The following is a 25,367-nucleotide window of genomic DNA, read 5'->3' on the forward strand; positions in this document are numbered from 1 at the left end:
AATCAACCCGAACAATTCATCCCACAAGGCGTGAGCTTTCCGCTTTTTTTTTTAACTGTTTATTTATCGTTGGTACTTTTCTCTTGTAATTTCATTTTATTTTCTCACTCGTGCACTTGTCTCAAGTGCAAACCCGGGGATAATAAATCTTTTCAATGTGGGGGAACACCGTAACTAGTAACCGATTCACATTTTTAGCTATTAGCCGGAGTTATGAGTTGTGAGGCTGTGGACTTGGGTATCAAAGAATTATTATCTTCTATTCTCATTATGTTTTTTTTATTTTCCATTCACGTGTGTTTGAGGCTCAAGTTTAGAGTAGTGTTTATGGAATTCCGTAATTAATAATTGAGGGAGAGAATAATTATTCTACTGTTAATCTGAATTTTTATGAGTTCATTTGAGGAGATAGCGAGTGTCCTAATGCTAATGATCAATTGAAAATGGATCGATGGTCTTGTAGATTAGAAAATGGTTGTTATATCAAATGGGGCGACATCTGTTTGGGATTTAAACAACAAAATTAACGTCTCGAGTGCTGTGTTATCGATAAGTGATACCTTGCCACCTGTTTGTTAAGATAAACATAATTTATTTAATTTATTTGTTTGAATGAAAAAAATTTGAACCCAGAATTGTGGAGATGAAATAATTACTTCTGTCATGTAGCTTGAAAATCTCCTTCTAATTTATTATTCCATTAAATATAATGTCATTATAGCTCGACAAAGTACAAACTGATTGTATATAATTTATTATATAATGAAGAAAAGAGTAATAAAGTATAGAAGCAGCCACGACGCAAGGCAATATTTAAAGCAAACAGATTATCTCCTTTTCACAGTAAAGTGTAAAGGATTGAATTTTTATTCCCTTTATCGTTTCTGTTTGGTCTCATCAACCGTCAGATTCTCGTCAGATTTTCCATGTACTAATCTACGAAAAAAACTCACTACTCTTCATTTCTCTCAAAGAAATAATTATCAGAAACCGCAAAATATGATCTCGATCTCTTCTATTACCGATGATTCCTTTGAGATGATAAATAAAATAAATCCTCCGACCAAATGTGGAAGGTCCCCCTAGTATGAAGAACTAAATACAACTGTACATGACGCATCCTAAATCTAATAAAGGGATCTAATCTCTCTATATTTATTTACATCGCAACGGGTATTCAACTATTCTGAGAGTAACAAAATCAATAAAATTAGGAACAGCAATCGAGGGAAAATGAGAACAAATAATAGAGGGATAAATAAATGGATCTGCGGATTTATAACAGGCATCGACAAATCAATCTACCCAGTCTTTCGTTGCGCGATAGAAAAAAAGGCATGGGCGAATTTTTCGTGATAATAATTGACAGTATTCATAACAATTTCGAAATAACTTAGGTATTAACGCGTTTTAATATTACGAAGGGATTTTTTTTTAACGATTGGTAATTAATGGGACTGAACTAATTCAGTGAGATAATTTAAACTGGAGGTAATGCCCAAAGCGTAGCTGTTTTATCTGCTGATGTGCTGAGGAAAGAGAATTCTGTCGGATGCCATCGGCCAGAGATAACTTTGTCCTGGTGCTGGGCAACGACAACACTTGGCAATGGCATTGTCAAATCGCCTGTAAAATAAAAGACACCATTGAATAAACTATACAAAATTAAAATTCATTAATCCTTACGTTGAAGATCAGTGAGAACGAGTTTGTTGTCGTATCCTGCTGTCAACAGATAGTAAGCTGATGGTGAAAATCTGATGCTCCTGATGTCAGCAGCATGAGGCTTGAAGCATTGAACAGTTCGACCCCCACGAATATCGAATAATACGCAACTGCTGTCTTCATGACCGGAAACGAGAAGTCTGCCTGATGGATCCACACAAATTGCTGCTACTGGACTGCCCACCTGTAACACCAATTGATGCAATCGTCCAGATGATATCAATGTTCATGAAATTTCAACTAATTCCACTGATATCGAATAAATAATCGGTCTTTCTCGGATAAAAAAATTAATTGATTATTCTTCGGTCCAAATAAAACGTTTATTAAATTTAAAATTTATTTCAATTTCGCTTTTTAAAAAATGGGACTTACTCGACTGCCGGGGACAGTTGCAGGTGTCACCATATTAACACATCCTCTGGTGCGAAGATCCCAGAATCTCACGGTCTTGTCCTGAGATCCAGATACAAACATCGCTCCACCCCAATTATAAAGGGTCAGTACATGACCGCTGTGACCACTGAGTGCTTGAAAAGGCGTTCCAGTTGCACAATCCGTGACGTATATTTTACAATCTCCAGCTCCACCACTTATCAACAAACTCGATTTATTCGACGTGTCCTCCAAGAAACACAAATCACGAACAGTACCATCGTGCATCGTGAGCTCGACCTCTTGACCTGAACACGAAAAATCCATTAAAGCTATTGCATTTAACTTTTTATTATTGCATCCCAGAATTAGTCATGATTGAAACCTTCGAGATTGGATGTATCGGCGTTGAAACGCATGAGTTTCACAGTTTTATCGTTGCTACCGGTGGCCATGAGTTGACCATCCGGTGTCCAAGCTAGACAGTAGATCGAGCCCTTGTGGTGTTTTGTTCTCTTGAAGAGAACAGTCGGTTGATAAGTCTCATGATCCTCTCTGAAATTTACAGAGCACTCGATAAATGCAGCAGGAGAAAATAATACAGGGAGTACTTTCTTTCACCTCGTTCTCAAGGTGTTATTTTCCTCGCTAATACGTTGGTAATTTATTCTGAATCTCCAGTTGAATAAGATAATGACGATAACAATCTTCAAAGTTTCCCTTTTGATTTTTTATTAATTTCCCTATTCATGTCCCGTGGGGGAATATTTTATTTCGGTTTAGGAGCGGTAATTAGAATTTTTGCATTGGGTTTTATTTTTATTTTTTGGTCGTCGGGTACTTACCGAACATCATGGAGTTTCGGGTAGGCACATATTCTCAATGTTTTGGAGTTTGATCCAACGGCGTACAATTTTCCATGTGGATGGAATTCTGCACACCTGACTGCTTGAACATCCTCTAGAGCTGTTACAGGAACGAATCGAGGCCTTCCATTACTTCCGCTGCTGCCATTCGTTACATCTACATCTGGCTTCGGCTCAGGCTGCAAGAAATTCAAAGAAATTCATTTTGTTCAAGCGAATATATCAGATAAACCGTGACAATTCGATTCACCTAACAGTTTTCGAGAAATATCTCGGAATCCATGGGAGATATCGAAATTTTCATAAAAATCTTTTTTGCAGCTCTCATTTTGCTGCGTGGAAAAGATTTATAGAGAAATTTCGCTATCTCTCATAGATTTTGGGATATTCCTGGAAAAAAATGTTCTGCGCGAAAGGGCGATCTGGGAATTGAAGATGTAGATCGGGAAAAAGAAAGTGTTTTGAAAAAGAAATTCAAATTCTGCTGAAATTTCCGGTCAGTACCTTTCGTGTAATTCAGTGGCTCGCGCAAATGCGGCCACAATTATGTACACCAATGGAATTGCTTTTACTTTCGACAATGATCGCCTCGTTGAACATTGTATACTAGATTTAATCAAGAGGAATCCAAAAGTCTCTGAATTTTCAAAATATTCCCCTGACCCGCATCGAGTCCACAATTTTCTAGAACCCCCCGAAAATATCGTTAATAACAAGTTTTCAAATTCGCAATTTCTACTTTAAAAACTCGATCTGAATTTTAATATCCGAATTAAAATTCGTGAATAGCAAATGGATGTTTAGCGGAAATCATGACGAAGTGGTTCTCAGTGAACAGCTGCGCCGGTGTCCCAGTTTTATGAACATGAAATCAAGATTCCATTTACGACTCCTGCCATCCTATCCATAAATTTTTGGTACAAAATTTCACGCACGAGATCTCTCAGCAGTAAAATTACAGAAAATACCCCACTCGCGTGATTATATCACAAAAGCTATTGAAAAATCGTTAACGATCGGAAGAGTAATTGTCAAAGAAGATATATTTCTCCTCTATTCATCGACTACTTGAGAATGAGGTTGAATCGATGATCTACGCTTTCCCAAACTCATTAATGAACCGGAAATGTTCGACTTCTCCCCCACCTGTTACACAACATCTTATATCTCCCCAGTCAATGTAACTGATAAAAAATCCAAATGAAACCCGAGATTTATCCCCAGAAGGCGGTAATTTTGACGTACCGTCACCGCCTCCAAGAGTCACTTCCGAAGATGACAGGTTTGAGTCGCAATTGCGCATTGCAATAATAAAACTTGACGAACTAGTTTCAGAATAACACCGATTCCCGCTGGAGCATAATAAACCGGTACTGCAACTCTGAATTAAAATATCCGATCTATATTTTAGGTGCCATTAGGCAGTCATTAAATTCCAGGATTTGATCCAATTTCACACCTCCGACTTGACTTTCACATTTCTGAATCATTCATCCGTTTTACGTTAAATAAGAGTGTGAATGGATAAATAAAAGATTTATCGTTAAAAACCGGTGGAGCCGATGAAAATTCAAATATTCCAATGATCAATTCCCCGGGATGAATAATCAAAGCATGACTCCAGATGATCCACTTCTCATCTAGGATATGCATGCAAGAGAGCGACAGTTGTTTTCATTGCGAAATTGGACAACTTTCGAATGAGCTTTCAGCAGTCGACATTCTAGTGACGGTAAAAAAAAAAAAGCAACTAGGGGAAAATTACAGTGCCAACGAGCCTCAAATATTGTGAGTGCTAATTACCCCAGTGGTATAACATTCACTCAGCAATAACAAGAATTAATTTACCATGTAACTTCCCCTTCGTCTAGAACACTCCTTGTCTCTTTTATGTCTTGCTCCACTGTTTCCATGAATTCTTGTTAAGCCTGTGCCACACTGATCACCTTCCAGGAGATTCTCCATGGATCTCCTGGAATTTCTGAAGTAGCTCTTCGAATTTGTTTTGACTCGATTGCCATTCTCGTCATTGTACTCATCCCATTCGCTGATTTCACTGCGCACATCCTCCAGAGATCGTGTTCTACCAACGGAGCAAGTGCAGGGTGGTACACTACTTCTTCCAGTACCCGAGCTTTTTGTTTTGCTTCTGGATTTATCCATGATCATCATTCGATTGGTGATGGCCATTGGTGGAACTTGAACAGTCAGTGCTGAGGATCCTATTGCATTTCTGTACATCGGTGTCAGGTAATAGTAATCACGATTTTTATTCGTTCTCATGGCTGGTGGTGGGTAATTGTAATCATGCGGGGGAATGTGAGGTGTTATCCATCGGCTGAGGGCTTCCATCGGCATCGGACGATAACACAAGGATGGACCACGAGTCGCTGGATGATTACGATACACTGGCCACGGGCGGTGCTTATCAAATCGCGAGTCCATCCTCGGATCCAGGATTCGAATATCACCCATTTGTATATTCTCAATTATCGAGTCGTTATTGAAATAGGCGGAAAGGTGAAATCCCTCGGTGACACGGGGGAAAAGTGAAAAGCTATCTCCAGAGAGAGACGATGAGATAAAAAAAAGAACTCGTATATTCGCTAGTGCGAGACAAGACTCGCACCTTGCGCACACGATTCACAGCTAGAAAAATACCTCAAACCTTTCTTCTTCTTCGTTAATTAGATGTTTCAATAACAAAAAATTTCTCGCCTGATTTTCACCACTTTCCAACGTTCCAACAAATCCCGGGTATCAAGTTCGTTTCTTATAATCTTCTGGGGATTATCTGGTAATTTATTTCTTATTTCTCTTCACTCACAGCAATCACAATCACAATCCACTTGGAATGAATATTGAAATAATTTATGGTATCACTAGAGTGCACTTTATCATTTTAAAATGATATCCCTCTTGAGAATGCATTTCCATTTATTTGATATTGGCAACTGTCAGTGTGACATTTCAACAGCTGGTTTGACTGAACTGCTCAGAGTCCTTTCAACGAGTGTGTACCCATCAGCATTCACCAGTAACTACTAAGCGAAGAGGTTCGACCCACTTCTTTTCTCTCGTTGTCCCCTCTCTCCTTCAATCACCATTTTTTAAACTTTCCTGCATACAAATAATCCCTGAACACTCTCCTTTAACTAGAAGGCTAATCAGCTTTACGACGCGTAATTATGTTTAATTATTCAATGATGATGATGTTATAACATTTTAAAAGAAACAAATTATTGTATTTCTCAATGGACAGGAGACTTTCACTTGTGGCACGCTCGTTTCACATGTTCTCGTTGTAGATCCAGTAGATTTCTGGTTAATTTCCGTTATTTGTTAATAGTCGGAGTTATCGGAATTATCGGAATTATCGGAATCATCGGAAGTGACGAATCGATATCAATCATCTTCCGATTGTACATCCGATTTGTCTGAGGTTTGGTTAAATAATTTTAGTTGTAGGATTTTATTATTTTGTTGATTGATTTTGTTTTCTAGTCCCATGACCTCGATAAAATACATACAAATAATTATACCCTTTCGCTGGGTAGATGTGGATAAAAAATTTGCGATCTACTTCGCCGTTTTCATTCGCATGTTTTCATTTTCTTCATTTTTAGGTATAACGATCATTTCCCTGTCGTACCGAGTGCTATCATCCGTCACGACTGTATAATTTCGTCGATTGGACCACTCAAGCGGCTCCAGAGTATCGAAAGTCATCTCAAAAATGGGTCAGACGATTTGCAAAGTGGGGGACTGAGAGTTCTCAACGCCTAGTTATTGATAAAGTGTTTTCGATTCGAGAAAGTTGACGAGTCACGGAGACGAAAATTGTTATAATAATAAATATAAAAATTCAATGAAGATCTGCGGATAAAAATTCACGAGCGAAAAACTCCATAGTAAAAAAAAAACTGAAGACTGGGCGATATTCTTCAGTTAATTGAAGGCATGAAAAAATTATGAATGCCAAATGTATGAATTATTCTGATATAAAAACAAATGTTAATATGACGGGAAAAAATCAAGGCAAATGGAAATAAAAACGGTACAAACAACTGCCCACGTGCCAACGAAGAAGGAGATGATCGTATTCACGATCTGTTGTCAACAAAGGGAATTATTTAAATGCTAGAATAATTTTCGTAGATCTGGCCTCGGTAGAATTATGCAATCCAATTAACATTAAATAATTGAAGTACATCGAAGGGATGACCTCGTCAAAAAAATGTGAATTGAAACTGAAACAGTACAAACAGCGCCTTGAACTCTCCCACACAGTGAAAATTACTTGTGAAATTCCATCTTCAACAACACGGGAAGTTCAAACGACGGGAACTTTTTATTTTTCCGTTTACGCTGAGTTTAAACTTTGATTTCTCCTCTAAACCGACGAAGTGAAATGTTATTTACAATCCGAGTCTCTAAAAATTACCAAAACGATACGAAACATTTTGGCTCCCCCATGCTATTTATTTTTCTTTCATTTTTTCCTCAGAAGAGACCGGTGACTAAGTCTCTTCAAGTGTAAACGGGGTCTTGTGTCCATGCATGGCACTGGAATTACGTCATCGTCTCGCCTCGACATCAACCGGAATGAGTACCAAAGTCGTGATGATAAATCGTCATGACGATAAATCGATAAAATACCTTATCACTTTCCTCCCAAATGGGATCATCCCATCCCCCAGACGATCCCGAGGATCCCCTACGTCCAGCATCCCAGGAGAGTCTTTTAAATCCATCCAATGAATCCGTGGAGTATCTCCTCCTGTCGCCAGAACCTCCAGCTCCATGGAGATCACCAATCTGGCTCTTCCCCGAGTGCTCGTTATCACTCAATTTTACACTGAGATTTCCCCTCGCATTTCTATTACTCCCAGACATACAACTCTTCAAATTTCCACTAGATCCACTCCCCGGTGTGTCACTATATATTTTCTGAGTGGAATTCATCGGTGGACGTTGCAGACTCGTCATCGATTTGGCGACATAATCCCTTTTGAGAGTGGAATTAAATCCACTGGTGTTGTCCCTCTTGAGGCACCCCATAGAGCTCCCCATAGAATTTTTCTTCAAAGCACTTTCCTTTCTGGCATGATTAATCGTGCCCATTGATGCGGTCAATGGATCTCTCCGAAGAGTACTGGGAAAACTCGAAGGATGAATTTCCCTCTTCATCGTGGAAGACGTGCCAATCGAACTTCGCCGCCCAAGAAAATTCAAATTGTCCCGGACCGGACGATTTGTGCAATTTTCCTTCGAGTGTTTACCATGGATATTGCAACAGCGATCGATTTTCTTATCGATTATCACTTGACAATCGTGTAATTTAACGTCCCTGAATAAAGCTTCAAGCCTGCCAATCGCTGCCTGCTGATGCGACATTTTCTGATATCTCGTCGATGAATCGGTTGCGCTGGTGAATTTAGACAAGTGTTAATTTGATTAAAAAAAAAATTGTATGCGTCTCAATACACGTCCGGCGAGTCACTGGAGTGTGGGGAACAACACGGTGTCTCCTGTCTCAACTTTTTCCCCCTCCAATATCAATTTCTCGAGGTTTTTCGCGCTGAGACCAACTCACCATATTAGGCCAAACTGCCGAGGATTATGCTGAGGAAATAAAATTAGCGCAGCTCCCTCAGCATCTGTTATTTGTTAAAACAATATCATAACTCATTTCAGCTAGTTTGCCTAGTCTGCCTAGATTGCCAAGATTGCCTGGATTGCCTAGAATTTCCTAGAGTTTTCAGAGCTCCTAGATTCACGTTTTCTCAGTCGCGTCGACGTCTTGATGAATGAAAATGCAGAAATTACATCGGAATAAGATGTAGAGTTCAATCTAAATTGTCGTAAAAAAAATAATGGATACTTGTGCAATGAGCCTACCTACTTAGGAACCAGACGGCCAATGTAACGGGTCATCACTGGATACATGAACTTGCACGTGCAAGTCAAGGAAAAGGACATAAAAGTTTATAGCACCGTGAACTCAAGGTAGCGTGGAATGCTGCCAGATCCACTCAAATGTACATTTACTGTTGGCTAAACTCAAGTATCACAGGGTCAATGTTTGAATATCTCTCAACGCGTGTCATCTTCGCGTTACTTTCATTAACCAATATCATAAATACCAATTAAAAAATCAACAGAGAAATTTCCACTTGATCAGCGAAACCCACGAGTATTAATCCTTCTCTAATTAATTTATTTTTCAGACTAAAAAATTATGACAGGGGCATGCACAGACTGTCAATGTCAGATTACCAATTACCAAATTGTCAACTGGTTGATCTGACGCCTACGAAATTATACGTCGATAGCAGTTCACCTTGTGCGAAGAATCATTTGAAAAACAAAAAAATATGTGGATTGCGGGAAGACGATATGTTGGTATGAATTTCATTGTCGTTTTGTCTCTCGGCGCGTGCATTAATGAAATTGCTTAATGAACTTTTGAGACGTGCATTGGGTAGATGTAGGAGAGATAATTTTTATCTGTGTCGTGAATCATCGTGGGGGAGAAGGAGACAAGAGGCTCTTCATCGAGGAATCCACCCACATTTCAATAACTTTTCGATGTTAATTTGAATCTTTCCGTGATCTAATGCGTCTTTGAAGTTCGATTTGTCCGGATGACATCAATCCCGTTGAAATCAATCATTCCTATGACGGAATATTCGGTTCCAAGAATGTAATCATCCTAACAGGTATTATTGTTTATTTAAAAACATCGTCTTTTTATTTTGAAGACTGGCAAAGCAGTCATGCGATAAAACGACTGGTTTTCCATGGAATCACACACTGAATTGATAAACTAATCCCCTCAAATCCCAATTGATTCTCTGAATCACCTGATGCCTTTAAATGTTTTAATTGTACACTCTGAAATTATTCTGCAGAAGAAAAAATAGAATCGCCCTCGTTTGCGGAATGAGTCGTCATTATCGTCCCCTTTACGTCAATTTTGGTATTTTGTGTCATTGGTGTGGCATTACGATACTCGAATCGGTTTTGTAATTGAGATCGGTTGGCGAGTCGATAATAACAGCGATTTCTTAATTCTATCCTTACCTTGACTGAATTCACTACGTCGTAATGATCATCTGGAAGTCTCGATTCGTACGCACTCGCATGCTGTCTCCTGGAAAATTAATAAAAAATAATTAATTTTAATTCAATTACGAGTCAATGACACAAAAAAATTCATTCGATCACTTACGACATGGGATCGACGCCATTGAGTCCAGGTTTCGGCGATTGTATTCCCGATCTGTTGGGTGTCCCCGGGTGCACGGGCGACGGTCCTTTGCACGGTAAATTTGACTTGAGCCTTGAATAAAATTAAATTTCATGATTAAAGACGATTTAACAACTCTCCAACAATTGCTCCGCAAGATAAATACGCGTAATTCAGTTTAGAGACTTTTTAGAGTAAAAAATCGTGTGAGTATTCGTGTTTTTACCGATTTGCGGTGGGTGTGATAAATCGAGATGTCCGCAAGCTACAGCTCTGGCAGTGTCCATCGATTTGACCGTAAACAGGTCGATTGTTAACCGAAACACTGACTCTCTCGGCGATACGGAATCGAGGCACAGTTGGTTTATGGTACATCATTTTTTAATCGATTGAAAATAATAAACAAGCGATTTAAATTCCAAGTGAAATAATACGATTGCACCACAGCATCTCACGATGTAGTCTCACACAGTATATCATATCGCAATGCAACTATGCGTCGCACAAAGATTAACCGATGCAACGAGAGTGTAGAGTACAACTGGAGAACACAAAACAGCTTGAACTGCAGTTAGTTGCTGGCTTCCCTCGCCACAACAACAAAACTATATGTTAGCCAACGCCTCCATCGCTCGCTTTCATTTATTTATGTATGTGTGGTCTTGAAAATGATATCAATTACACAAAACGCGAACTGACTGACTCAAAAGACTGTTTTATCCTCGAGAGATGGGTTGCTTTTGGCGTTAAGAACTGGCCAGAATAATTTTACTTGTAAAAATAAAGAAAATATGTTCTTTGTCTACTCTGATAAGACGAGAACACGTAGCAGCTGTCGCATGCAGCAGTCGAGGGGACGCTGTTATTTCTTTCATTCCTTGATGTCTTTAAAACAATATATTGCTTATGGGTGAAAATAAATTACGGGTAGGACTATAAAACGATTGAGGGGGACCGCATTCGATGCTGTTCACCATTAAGAAAAAATTTTGCACTTGACATTTCGCGTTGGGGTAATTTTAGCTCGTTAGACGAAATAAACCAACGCGCGCCCTCACTTCTCGCCCATTTGCCTCTCGCCTCGTCTCTGAGTTTTTATACGGTTCGTTATTAACTAAAATCGGTCAATTAGCGGAGGGTCGAGATAATTAATGAGATAACTGTGGTAATTGCTCGAAATAACTTACGTTTCGTTTTGCAATCTGTTATCCACCAATTGGGCAGATATTGGGGCAGATAATTGTCGGACTAGTTCGTCTCTCTCGCGCTCTTTCAGTTGAATTGTTTCTTGGAGTCTCTGCTTCTGCTTTTGGTACTCTTTGAATAAATCACCGTTGTAACTCTGTTCGAGCTGTTGCTCGCCAGTTGTCACTGGGCCTCGACTAGGCATTAGAGTGGACTCTGGAGTCTTCGGAGGAACTCCCACGGTTTTTTCCGCGAGAGAATCTCTCCTAGAACTTCTTGCGGTTGAAGGAGCAGGGGATTCTCTACCCGGGACACGTCGTTCTGGTGTTGATGCTGCTGAGGGATCAACTTTGCCTGATAAAAAATATTTATTTGCAATGTGAAATCATTGTAAATAGTAGGTTTGCATTTTTCAGACATGCAAAATTCTTGTAATGGAATTTTTATTGATTTTGGATTTTTTGGTTTTTTCCGTGAACCTCCAAAAATTACGTCATAATACGAAGGAAAGACCTCATCTGAGGGGGATCAAGCCCACAAACTTAGAATAATAATAGAATAACAAAAATCATATACAACGGACCATCAGGACTTTTGGATTTTCCTCGCGCTGTGTTAAAGCTGCACTTGGAGTGCGCAGCATTGGCGATAGCCTCCTGTATCGATGGCAATTGTTGAAACTCAGCGTAACTAGAGCTCAGGAAGACATCCCCCTCATTCTCAAAGAGTCTATCAACACTTGTATTCATTAATTTATTATTCTTAAATCCAGTCAGATGAAAACTGGCGAATGACGATCGGGACATGGGATTTATGTCACCAGTGGACAGTGCCATAAGGGCGGCCGATGGTAGAGTGGCATTTTTTGGACCGGGACTTCTCGGCCTGAGCCCCTCAAGCGCGGGTACCAAACTCCTGGACATCATGTCCGCAGCTGATCTAGGCCGCGTAAAGGGCATTGCACTGTGGGGAAAAGTCTTTGGTTTTATCGGTGTTATGAGCATGTGTTCAGTCCACGACGTCTCCAAGGAGGGTTTCTCCAGTCTCTCAACATCGACATTGAGTGTTCGCTGGGCAAACGGTACAGCGAATGTCTCTGGTGGAATACTTTGGAGCCACGAGAGAAGACTCAGATCGGAATCACTGAAACCTACTGAGCCGTCCAGTAATCTCGAAAAACTCATCTCCACCTGCAATAATTACGTTAGAAAAATTATTAGTTTATTAATTATTGTCTTGACGAATAATGGGCTATTGTTTTGTTCACCTGTTCGCTCTCTTTGGATCCCGTGGCCTTAGCCTGACAGTAATTAACACATGACTCGTACAAAATCCCCTTAATAATCAGTTGGATCAAACGATCATTTTTGGCCGAAGTGATGGGATGATTTGGATCAGTCTTCCTATCCCCAGGTAAAAACTTCTCAACGAGAGGATGAACCTCCCGAAAACACTGGACCCTAGCATTGCTTGGATTCCAATCCTTGTACTGCAAGTGATCAGTCAATCTCGGCAGAGTAAGGAGCAAACACAAACTGCTGTACTCCTCTTTCGAGGGTGCAACTTTTTCAAGGTCACTCAGTACTTTAACCACTTCCTCAACGGCATTGTCAACATTACCATTAGCACCGGTAATGACATTGGCCTCGGATTTAATACACAGTAGCTCGACGTACTTGTGTCGAAGTATGGAATAAGTAAATTTTCGCATGTCAAAGTCTGGAAGTGCCTCCAGTGGCTGAATAAACTCCAGCACATCGTCCCATTGTCCGTCGAGAATTAATTGTCGTAAAAATAGAACATCGTCGCTGTATTGGCCGTTTATAACTCCGGTTTCACGCTCCAGTGATAATTGAGATATATGGAGATCACGGCTGTGAAGAAATTCAAGAGTTAGACGCACCACGTCCTCCTCACGCAGCGTCAGGTGCGCCGCCGGCATCACGTACCGAATCCGCAACCTGAAAAATTATAATTGCGTTAAATAAATGGTCTTCAGAATTTTTTTTTATAAAAAAACATCAATAAACATCAATTTTCACGTGAATATGTACATGAGAAATACTAGAGGAACGCAAATCTGTATTTATTTTGTTTAGATAAAATTCTTTTTCGTCTTCACTCTCTCAATCTCAGGGTGCACCTCCGGACGAGTACTCACTGGTGCAGATTGAAGCCTCTGGGTGGTTCCCTTTGAAAACCACAGAAAGGTACTTTCCGTATTCAAAAGGGCGCAGTCTCTCAACTCCTGCCATAAATCCGCAGTTGGCTCCACTATTTGTCTAGTCTAGCCTTTTTATTTGTGATTATTGGTATTTTAAGATAATGTATAACCGATTTCGCTATTTTTTTTTCGCTTGAAAAATAATTTACTACTGGGGAAGTCGCGGTGATGCTAATGTTTTCATTGAAAACATTCACCTTTGACCCGGTCTTTGGTATTCCAGGCGAGTTTGCACAAGTAAATGGAAAAACCACCGACAACTACCTCTTCCCTCTTTTCCCTCCTTTCAAACCTCTTCTCTTCACCAACACCAGCCTACATAACACCTGCATGTGCCCTAAAAAATAAATGGCACGTAGGAAATGAAAAATAAATACCAGATTCGCCAGAAAATCCCAACGATTTGTCATAATTTAATGGGAGATTTACCGATTCACCGATGTGAATACAGTAATGATAATAATATTGTAATGAGTGGCCATCGAATGGAAAGTACGCAGAGGCGGATGTAAAGCGGAACCGGAAGTGCGTGTCACCGAGTAAACAAAATTACTCAGCGCCCACCTAATTTTGTCCACTTTGTTTTTTTTTTAACGGGAGTTTAAGAGAAAAATGACGGAAGATTCAGGGAAAAGTGGGGGATGTGTTCTTTAATTTATTGGATTTATTTATCTGGCAAAATCGGGGCCGAATGGCTTCTCATAAGTTAACTGACGTGCCGAGACGTTTCTTAGTGCAATGCTCGTTCCGGCCCAGAGCTTTTTTCATAATTGATCAAGACATGTGTGTGTCAGTGGTCGTGTGCGTGTGCACCAATATCAATTTTCTTGAGAGGAAAAAAATGATGAAGCCATTTTTTATTGCAATGAAAATTCCGTAATCAACAATTACATTACATTACATTACGTTATCACAATTTCTTCAAAATATCACTGAAAATCCCAATATTTTGCTGTTTTATTCCACAATATTCATAAATAATATACAATAATCAATCAATAATTAATAATAAGATAAAATCTCTGGAAATTTTACCAGGAGATGATCACGAATAAAAATTTCAACAGGTGTAATTCATTAGAGAATAATGATTCATAAATTTAACGGCTGATACATGAAGTAGGTTCGAGACTTTCGACCGTTGATTTTCATGTCACCAAGAGATTTCCCCCTGATTTGGTCTCTCCAAAGGAAAACGTTGTAAACAGCCCGAGGGATTTCACCGACCTGGAATTTTCAGGGGCGATTTTTCCCCAGGGGCTATTATTCGATAAAAAAAAGACTCACCTGCCGAGTGTATCCTCGGAGATATCCTCGACAATCGAAACAGTGGAGGATGTCACCACGACCATTGTACCCTCATGGCATTCCAACAGACAAATAGCAGTATTCAAAATAATATAAATCCAAGGCATTAACTCGACAGCCTCTCGATGCACTCGACAAATGACATCTGAATAATGAAATAAGGTGAAACAGCACTAACGCGATCCGATGAATAAGAGGTAGTGAATCAAACTGAAGCTGTGCAGCGAGTGCAGCGCATTCACCTCGTGTGCAGCACGATAAAGTACTGAGACTCCACCACTGCATATAACTATCTCCACGTGTATTTATTGTGCAAAAGTAAAATGAGAGGTAAATCTCGAGACAAAAGGCCCGTTAAATTCGATTTTTCATCGAGAATCAATTCTCAAGACTCTGAGAATTCAAATGAGTAATAATGAAATTCAATTACCGTTAATCGCGATGTCAATTGATGACGCGAATTGTAGGAAATTTCAGATTCTGGGGGAGAATCAGCGCAGACTGTTCAATCATCACCGCTTGTTAATTAAATGTTCATTAATCTGTCACGGGAGTCTGCACCCCTTCCTCGTGGGCTCTGGAGATGGCAAAAAACGTCGTATCAATTTCACGTCTTAAACGTCACAGTCTAGATGTTATAGAACTCATATAAGTGCAGTAGTAAAAATCCGTTAGTGATTTTTTTACTTGAGAAGAAAATACAGAGCAGATTAGGGTGAAAGGGATGGAGATGATGGTCCAACGGTGGATCTGGTGGGGCTTTGGAGACTTTGATGAAGACTTTGGGTGGAATAAATGGAATTTGAAAATCAGACAATGACTTGTGGTCATAGAATGTCTCATACCGATTCGCGAAACCAAATGTGATTCACCCACACGTGTTTCTTCGTCATCTGTACGGAGACATGCGCAGAGAAATTTTTAAGACTGTCATCTAAATTCTCAAGGGAATATTGAAGAATCCGTAGAATGGAAATTTGTATTTATAACAAGGTTATCGTTCCTGTTCTTAATCCATCGAATTATTTCCCACATACAGAGACAAAATATACGGATGGATAACGGAATCTTTCACCCTTTCCTCCAAAAACTCGTTTCCATTTTGTGATATGATCTCTAAAGTTCTGGATAAAAAAATACACAGGATGCAGATTGTCTCGGAACTTTAATGAACAATTGTACATGTACCTGAAGAGAGACAAATTAATCTAATTACTCTCTAAAATGAATTTAGAGGGATCTAGATGTAGAGAGCTAATGTCAGGATCAGGAGTTGATGTTGGATTATAAAAACTTTAACGATTATTTTGTGAGAATTACGAGTGCAGACTTGCAAGTTATAAATCATCAGAATGTCTCAGGTGTCCAAACATAACGGTTGTTTATTCACATCTTCCTTCTGTCCACTAACTGTTGGTTAAATCACCTTCATTAATAATTAACTATTGATTTTGCGAGGAGACCTGCAAATTAATGAATACTGGAGGCGTTGTTTTAGGTTATAATAAATTAAAGTGAATTATAGATTATTGACTCTAGGATTTTCTCAAAAAAGATAGAGTAAATCTAGTGGACCATAACAAGTGAGACAACCGCTAGATGAACTAGATGGAATGGAAATGATTTCCAATGAGTAGAAAGTGCTTATTATTGACGTTCTATCTGTTCGCATGTACGTAATGACAAAATTACACTAATTAATCGGTAAATGACGACGGAATTGTAGGAAATCGTGGGATATGACAAGGGAATTGTACCAGAGTAACTGGGAGGTTGTGAATTTCGAACGAGCAATTGAAATGAGGAGTGACTTATGTGAATGGGACGAGTTGTATTTCAAATACAGTAATGATGTAACATTTGCTGAATGGCGCGTAAATAAAGGCTTACTTACCGATGTCTCAGGCAAAAAACGTCACGATAAGTACACTAATACACATGCAGCATTCAATTACACCTCTTTTTCACAGTATGACACTAGCCGCTGCTAGAAAATACCTGTCTAGATATTCTAGTTACTTCGGGCCGCGGCTGGAGGGATTTTTTTCCCCGAGTGGGGATTTTACGCCCTCCCACTTTGCGGTAGGAATAAAAAGCTCAAGTCTCTCTTCACGTTCGTGTCGGTAATTCCGGGAATTTTTGTAAAAAATTTGGATTTTCAAATTTCAGTGAATACCTTCTCCATTTTCATGCTGCACTGATACATTTTTGAAAAATTCTAATTTTTCAATTCCAGTGAATAACTCCTCGATTTTCATGCTCCCCTGATACATTTGTGAAAATTTCGAATTTTCACATTTCAGGGAATACCTCTTTAATTGTCATGCTCTCCTGATACTTTTTCAAAAATTTCGAATTTTAACATTTCAGTGAATAACTCTTCAATTGTCATGCTCTCCTGATACTTTTTAAAAAATTCCGAATTTTAACATTTCAGTGAATAACTCTTCAATTGTCATGCTCTCCTGATACTTTTTCAAAAATTTCGAATTTTACCATTTCAGTGAATAACTCTTCAATTGTCATGCTCTCCTGATACTTTTTCAAAAATTTCGAATTTTAATATTTCAGTGAATAACTCTTCAATTGTCATGCTCTCCTGATACTTTTTCAAAAATTTCGAATTTTAACATTTCAGTGAATAACTCTTCAATTGTCATGCTCTCCTGATACTTTTTCAAAAATTTCGCATTTTAACATTTCAGTGAATAACTCTTCAATTGTCATGCTCTCCTGATACTTTTTCAAAAATTCATTTTTTCAGTAAATGAATCGAAAAATTCTGAGCAACTTTTCAGAGAGCGGGGTAGCCACAGAAAAAATAGAGATACAATCGTTTTTTTCACCTCTTTATTACAAATAATGCGATTGCAATAAATACATTCCATGCGAGTCAACGCAAAGTTCTTAAATTACGGGCTCCATTTTATTCTGTATAATTCAATAAAAAGTAAATAATTGAGCGATACGCCGTGGTGACGTATCCAAGTTCATATGGAAAAGTATAAAATAAAAATGAAAAATGATTGGAATTGAAAATACAGTGACATTTGACGTTGAAACCGGACGATTTACAATTAATCGTCGGCTTCATCGAGATCTAATTCACAAAATGGACACATACTCTCAGACTATGATTTTTCCTGCTGTTTCGTTTTTTAAATAAACAAAAATGGTTCTCAGTTCCTTATACATAATTTTTATAACTCCTAATTAATTTTCCAATGTTTCCCACTTAGAAAACGATCAATTGTCCAACGCCGATACGTTTTCGGTTCAATTTATGTACTCAATCACAAAAAAAAAAAACCAACATAGAAACCGATGACTCTCAGAACACAAAATTCTATGACGTTATTATCGACACTTGATGAATGAATCCAATGTCAATTCCACAGCTGTAATTACATTTATATTTTAATAATACGCTAATTTTAGCCTCATCCGTAGTCTTTTTTCCAATGAGACACATGAGGAAGATTTAGAAGGTGTGAGCGTTGCGACAAATGCCGCAACCAAGGGCGAATTCCTCTCCAGTGGGCGGATGTTTAACATGCAATGGACACTCGTCACCTTCCAATTGTTTTGCTTTAGGACCTGCGGATGAATAAAATCGTAAAGCAATATTAACTGGATTCTAAACAAGACATACAAAAAATCTGACAGTTCTTTTACTATTCCATTCGGGAATTTTTCCCGTTTTGAGACTGAATAGTTTCTTTTTAAAGACAATAGTATTTTTCACGCCTAGGACGGAAAAAGGGAATCTTACGGATGCGACTTTATATTATATTATAACGCGCATGAGTCAGAATCACTTTTATGCCATCGGTGCCCGTAATCGCGCGATTCTAACCTCGCTTCGCTCGATTAAATCGCGGATTCCGGGCGCGATGACATAAAATTTTTTTCGCCGTGGCTATGATGCTATTTTATGTCATTGTGGCCGAAAACGCGTTTTTATCCGAGCGAAGCGAGGTTAGAAACGCGTTTTACCGGCCGCAATGACATAAAAATTATTTAATTAAGATAATTACCCGCAGGACAAGATGGTAGTTCGCTCTTTGGAATATTCGTGACACGTTGAAAGTCGTCGTGGCAGGGATTGCAGAAGTGTGTTGTCCCGAAGCAGAAGAAGACAGCTGTTGAGCAGCAATAGCGACATTTGTACTCGAGAAAATCCGCTCCGTGCTTAGGACACATCTGAGCCCTTGCCACGTCACTGCATCCACCGCATACCAACTCGGTGGGATCAAAGGATTCACCACCTAGCTGAGCATCGCATCTCGCTTCACCCCCATAATACGCCTTCTGACACTTGTAACATACGTAATAAGCGTAACGATCCATTGCATAAGCCGTTGGATTCTGATAATAACGACCACCAGGTGCAATGACAGCCTCTGCCTTGTGCAGACCCTCGTACTCGAGTCGCATAAGTGCCTTTCGTCTTACGTCGGTGTAAAGTTCCTTTATACTAGTCAGATGTTCAGTCAATGTTGGATGCTCCATGGAGACTTTGCAAATGGGGCACAACGAAAAGCCAAATGTTATTCTCGGTCCGACCCATCGCTTCATCAGAACATTTCTGCAGCAATGGATATGGAAAACGTGTCCGCACTGGAGTTGAATAGCTGGAGCACATGATAACGCCTCAGTGAAACAAATCATGCACATGTCGTCGGCATCTTGTTTCAACTGTGTGCTGTCTGATTGACACCTGTGAAGACAGGGTAAACAGTTCTTCTCACTTCTGACACCGCCACAAATGTGTCCGCAAGTATGGATTTTACTGCACGCATTCTTCGCGTGTTCCTGGCACTCGTGATCGGAGCATATGTTGCCGATGGCGAGAAGTCCAGTGTTACCTGTCGTTCCGCAGAAGCGACAAACACCGGAAGTTGCTCCGACACTTTTTCTCGGTGCACCATCTCGAAATTCAATGAGTGCTTTCAACGTTCGACTGTCTGCCAGGGCAAGAATCCAGAAGAGTTTCGTTCTGCCGCACCCCTCGTGCAGATCGACCCTGATTGCCTCCTCCTCCTCCTTGCACACCTGACGTATGTGCACTCTCGTTCTTCTGTGGAGATGAAGAACTCTGTCGCAATCGCTGCACAGATTTCCGCAGATGTTGCATTGAATGATAGCTGTTGTTTCGCCATCGTCGTGATTGCTGCAGGTTGGCCTCGGCGGTGGCGGTTGTCCGTCCATCGTGTTCCATTGTCCCGAGGACAGCCTCTCCACATGATCGGAATCAAGAACGCATAATGATGAAAGCGCCAGCCAAATTGTCGGAGACTTCAGGCACTCCGTAGGCTCTCGAATCTTCTCATCTAGTCTCGTCAAATTCAAGATATTCTCAGCAATCGCTGCTTTGGTAACTGATGCCCACGCATCTGACAATTTTCCCGACGCCATGTCCTTCAGCAATTGGATTATCACTTCAGCTAGTTTTCGAGTCATGCATCCTCGCAACCACCACCTGGAGCCTAAGAAACTCTTCGGATGAATACTCGTTGCTAGACTTATCGTTTGCAGAGCTTTTCCGTTCTCTTTCCCTTTAACTTTCACCTGAACAGTCAATGCCTTTGCAATGCAACTCAGAAAAACGTCCAAAATTCCCGGCGAGTGCTCGTCAAAACCCGCAGCTCCGCAGTAATCACTATTATTCACTGCTGATATTATACTGAAATCAGTGGGCGGTAATCTCTCTATATTCAATACACTAGCCAACGATTCTGGTTTTATTTCCGGTAGAATTCTTCTTAACAGCGATGTCACTTGTCTCTGAACTCGAGGTGAGCCTGTATGGAGAAGACTCAGCAGATCCCTCAGTAGACCGTATTGATGTGACAAGTAATTCCGTCCTACAGAACTGCCACTCAACGCAAGTACCATCGACAACATTTCAAAGCAATAAGTGTCCGACGCTTTTTGAATATCACTCGAGTCACTCATAAGACTGTTAATTGGAGTTGGTGAACATAAAAGATTCTCCCACTCCTCACGGAGTCGTGCACTTTCCTTTCGAATCGCCTGAACAATGTGTGCACAAACCTGTTTCTGAAGATGCGTCAATTTACTCCGACTGAACAGTATTCCAACCATGTGCTCACGAAGATCATGACTGTCCTCCAATTCATCATTACTAGTCTCCCCCTGTTCCTGCTGTTGTTGTTGCTGCTGCAGCAGCTGTTGCTGTTGCTGATGATCACCTTGAATGAGTTTTCCAAAGACCTGAGAGGTGATCAGTCGAAATACCTTGAGAGTCTCGGCCTCGCAATTCCGTTGTTGAATTGTACTGGAGCTCAATTGCCTGCCAACTCTCAGTGATTCCCCATCGATCTCCCCCAGGACTCGAATTTGACGGATTCTCAAGGAATTGTCGGGTCCTTTGAACTCTAATCCGATTATGTTGTGCCTTGCGTTTGTTATGGGACAATTTATCCATCCGGCCGATCTACTTTCAATCTCCACAGACCGTAATTTCACCATTTCATCGAGATTCAAGCCAGATTGAAAAGTAACCGTGGATACTTTGTGCGTTAAATCCCGACAATTGTCGATGTGAATGTAAACAATCCTTGGAAATGTATGGGCTGAGCAAATGATATTGATGATTTTCGTTTTATTTCGGTCCTCGTCTCCCGATTCCCAGAACGTCTCCGTAGAATTATCAGTGAGATGTCCAATCATTGGCTGACGACTCGACGCTTTAATCTCAACTCCACTAGTTAAATCTCTGAGTGCCTCAACAACTGAAGTTATTTGTTGTGAATAATTCGAGTGGTGACTCTCGTGCATACTCATGGTAACGTCTTCCTCCTCTTCAGATCGGGATAAGATCTTGCTGATGTTACTGAATACGTGACTGCGATGAAGAAACACATGATCCGCCGGTGTGAATTTTATTCCCCAGCATCGTACAGCTGCTTGCTGAAGTGGAGATCCAGGTGCTGGCAAGAGCATGAGATCAGCGATTGTCTGGAGAAGAGTGTGAAATGCAACTCGCAGTGGATTAGCTGCCTCTCCAGCGATTACCAAATCACTCAAAGGATGCTCACATATTCCAGACATGTCCTGATCGTCCTTCTTCTCGATTTCCGTTTTACTCTCGTCATCGGGTGTATCCTGGGGCTCTTGGGCAGGTGTCAGAGACGCTACGAACCACCAGAGAAGATCGTGCAAGCAAATTGGTTGTGTTACACTTCGCAATAACCAGTTGAAGGCCTGCATAGCGTACACTCTGCACGCAGCTCTTCGTAATGCCTGCTTCATAGCCAATTGTACGTGTTGAAGATTGTGCTGCTGCAGGACAAATAGCAGGACTGGCCTCATGAGGATGTCTACTCTATCGGTCGTTGGTACATCATTTTGACTCGATACTATCGCTGATTGATCCATCGATGGGACTAATTTTTGAAGTGCTGCTGATGGATAGCAGAGCAATGACGAGCCAGCTTCATTATTCATTTCACTGCTGCTGTTGTTGCGCTTTCTCATCATCACGACTCTTCCATCGTTACTATTTCTTGACCAGGGTGCACCAGTGGACATTGACACTGACCGATGAAAAACACCACGAGTCTTTCCACTCTCCGAGTCACTGTCACTCATTGGGCATTCAGATAAAGGCCTTCCCGTTATAGTTACAAAACTATTGTTCCCTTCATAATTATTTGACTGTCCATTGTGACAATGTCTGAGCGTTTCCTCGTAATATTTGTCCTCATGACTCAGTGAGTGATGAACACCCAAGGCTTGGAGGCACTGAAATGGGCCAGTCGGTGGAAACGGCCCAGCCTCCGGAGGACTATAATTTTCAGCAACTGATGACAAAGTCTGAGAGGGTCTCCTCTGTTGCTTTGGTATATTGACACCCGAGGCACTTGACAGGTCTAATAAAAATATTGCATTATTCTTCATAACTATGTGACTCTCGTTTCCACCGGGACTGGCCATTGGTGACAACAGACTCTTACCTCTCTTCCTCGTAACACTACCAATTAATTTTTTTCCACTCTTATTTTTACGCGCCTTCAGGTAATTATCACGACAAGAATCGCATATTAGGTACCAACAAGTGCCACCGAAATCACTGTCACCGCAATTTCCTGCCCATCCTGAACAGTAGTTACCGACATTGTTGTATCCCATACCACCAGAATGCCAGCCACATCCTGGATGCATTGTCTTCATGTGATAAGTAACTGGATGAGGAAACATGAGTCCACACAATTCACAGGTCGTCTCTAACTCCCCTGTCCCCTCCAAAGGGCTGATTTTTCCCATTAGCTTGCCCCAATCTTTTTTCTTTCTATGCAATTTTTTCTCCTTCTCCTTCTCCTTCTCCTTCTCCCTCTCCTTCTCCTTCAACTTCTCATCCTTTTCATTTTTATCATAACTCCGTTTAGGAGTTTTAATTAATTGTGATACGGGACTGGGTAAAATCGTCTGCTGATCAATAACTTGAAGACAATTAGTACTGAGTTCCTCCCACAGAAAAACGAGACTCTTCAAGGCGGGTGGAAGTATAGCCACGGTGTGACACTCAGGTAATGCTATTAATTTATCGGATATTTCCTCCTTTATCGAGGATGTATCCTGTTTTTTTCGATTACGATTGGCATTGGCACCTGCCGCTGATCTCGTCAATGTCTCGAGAGTGCTTGGTTGAATGTGCAAATAGCTTCCAGCATTTGTCACTTCCACCGAGTGCCTCTGACGTGCTCGTTGCTCCCTGGTGAGTTCCTCTTTTTTTTTATCATTCGCCTGAACCACTGGCTGTCGTGTGACAACGAGAGCGCCATTTTTCGGAAGTGTTGGATGAAATTTGAGAAAACTCGCGCATGCCATTGCATCGTGAACGATTCCCTCGTGCCAAAGGAATGCAGCAAATACCGCACGCAGACACTCAGCAACTGATGGACTGATGGCTTCCTTGACTTTTTCTCTACTCAGAGGCAATGATCGGACTGGATTTGGCGATTGGGCGTTACTACCTGGAGATATGGCACGTTTAGCACGAATTTTAACTCCACCCTTGCCATGATCCCTTCGAGTTACTTTTGGTGAATGTCTCTCCTCCTTCGTTCCCGATGTTCCTATGCTGAAGTGACCCCTCATCGCTGTCGCTGGTGAATCTGGACTCGTTTGGGTCTGCGCCTGAGACATCTTTCTCGTCTCCTGGCTATCCTGTTTTAAATAACGAGAATAGTTATCCAAGTCGTTTGGAGCTATTTCAATAAATTAAGATTGAAATAACTCTTACTATTCGCTCCTTTTTGGGTGTATCCGGAGGACTGGCAATGCTCCCTTCGGATCGCATGTGCAGCGAACTCCCACTGGGACTTGGCGACAAGTCACGAGTATTTGCTGTACTGCTGATACCACTGGGTGATTGGGATGGATCTCTTGTGAGACTACTTACTAAGGCACTTGTGTCACTTTGAGTTGAGCCACGACGTGGGGACGTCATGCTATCCACCATTCCTGATACTTGGGATAGAGTATTTCCATTATAAAAATCAAAGGGGAGTCAGTGATTTTTTTTTATTATAATTAGATAATCATTAGTTGGTGATAACAGAGAGGCATTCACTTGCTGATTGTGTAATACTAGTTTGAGGATTGGGCATTAAATCCTTCATGCATTTTTTTCAGGCAGGTGTTTTTGTGTTTAATTATGTTTGTTTGGTATTTGGTTTGGATGCATCTTACCTAGTGGCGAAAAGCCAATACTTCGGGGGGAGCCGTAGTGCTGGGGACTGCTTCCACCACTATCCCCCCCTCCTATCAAATTTCTCCCACCTGACAACGTTTACATTTAATTTCCAAATATTTATATATTGTGTTATGCATCATCCGGATGTCCAGGTCAAATTCGATTTACTAATACTATTCTCTAAAATCGTTTTTCTACCAGCCAATCGTTTATTTATATATTTTTTTATTTATATTAAAACTCGCGAAACTGTCGAAGACCGGAAAATAATAATAAAAAATTTTTAAAAACGAAAAAGAATTAATTTTGGCGGTATATGAGTGGAGGACCACCTTAAGCATCTCTTCATGGTTCATAACCTTTCGAATCATTCGTTTTTTTTTATTGAAAATTCGGCTGTGTGAATCTACTATACATTAACAAAAAAAAATATTTCCCCACGGCCTAGCGCCCCGATCTATAACTTCTGGCAGAGAAAAATAAACCTTTAAGACTTTGATAGCCATGATAATAATTTCACTCATGTTCACACTTCTACTGGACACCCAGATTCTGTTCATGTCTTGATAAAGTAAAATGTGAAATGCACAGTGCAATTTCTCAAAAGGATAACGTGATTGTCAATTACCGTGGCCATTCGTTAGAATGGTACAACAGAGGAGCTCATGCATAATTGGGTATTATTAATGGAAGTATTTGAGTACCTGG

General features: G+C 40.4%; 2 protein-coding genes across 10 annotated transcripts in view; both read right to left on the minus strand.

Moving 5' to 3' along the window:
- Positions 1–666: 666 nt before the first annotated feature.
- On the minus strand, positions 667–16,931 carry LOC105274084 (WD repeat-containing protein 47). 6 transcript variants are annotated; one of them, XM_011316921.1, is made up of 12 exons: positions 16,830–16,924; positions 15,366–15,512; positions 12,671–13,364; positions 11,987–12,593; positions 11,406–11,757; positions 10,201–10,311; positions 10,053–10,122; positions 2,946–3,145; positions 2,486–2,655; positions 2,101–2,408; positions 1,687–1,909; positions 667–1,626 (listed from the first exon to the last, which is right to left on the minus strand). In XM_011316921.1, the coding sequence occupies exons 3-12, from the start codon at positions 13,343–13,345 to the stop codon at positions 1,481–1,483; spliced, it is 2,862 nt and encodes a 953-aa protein (XP_011315223.1). In that variant the 5' UTR covers positions 13,346–13,364; positions 15,366–15,512; positions 16,830–16,924; the 3' UTR covers positions 667–1,480. The 6 variants fall into 6 exon arrangements, with proteins under 6 accessions (XP_011315223.1, XP_011315221.1, XP_011315220.1 ...); XM_011316919.1 differs by lacking the exon at positions 15,366–15,512 and having other exon boundaries at positions 16,830–16,931; XM_011316918.1 differs by lacking the exons at positions 15,366–15,512; positions 16,830–16,924 and adding an exon at positions 14,915–15,158.
- An 853-nt stretch (positions 16,932–17,784) lies between these two features.
- The window catches only part of hiw (highwire), a 44,891-nt gene continuing 37,308 nt past the window's right edge, over positions 17,785–25,367 (minus strand). For 2 of the 4 annotated variants that reach the window (XM_011316929.1, XM_011316927.1), the window contains exons 9-12: positions 24,656–24,745; positions 24,207–24,433; positions 18,973–24,130; positions 17,785–18,532 (exon numbers count right to left, since the gene is read on the minus strand). In XM_011316929.1, coding sequence (XP_011315231.1) covers positions 18,417–18,532; positions 18,973–24,130; positions 24,207–24,433; positions 24,656–24,745 — 5,591 coding nt within the window. In that variant the 3' untranslated portion in view covers positions 17,785–18,416. The remainder of the gene's footprint in view (positions 18,533–18,972; positions 24,131–24,206; positions 24,434–24,655; positions 24,746–25,367) is intronic. The other 2 variants (XM_011316928.1, XM_011316931.1) reach the window with 2 other exon arrangements.

This window comes from Fopius arisanus, unplaced genomic scaffold (genome assembly GCF_000806365.1).
Source record: "Fopius arisanus strain USDA-PBARC FA_bdor unplaced genomic scaffold, ASM80636v1 scaffold00009, whole genome shotgun sequence".
In the NCBI taxonomy this organism is placed as follows: domain Eukaryota; kingdom Metazoa; phylum Arthropoda; class Insecta; order Hymenoptera; family Braconidae; genus Fopius; species Fopius arisanus.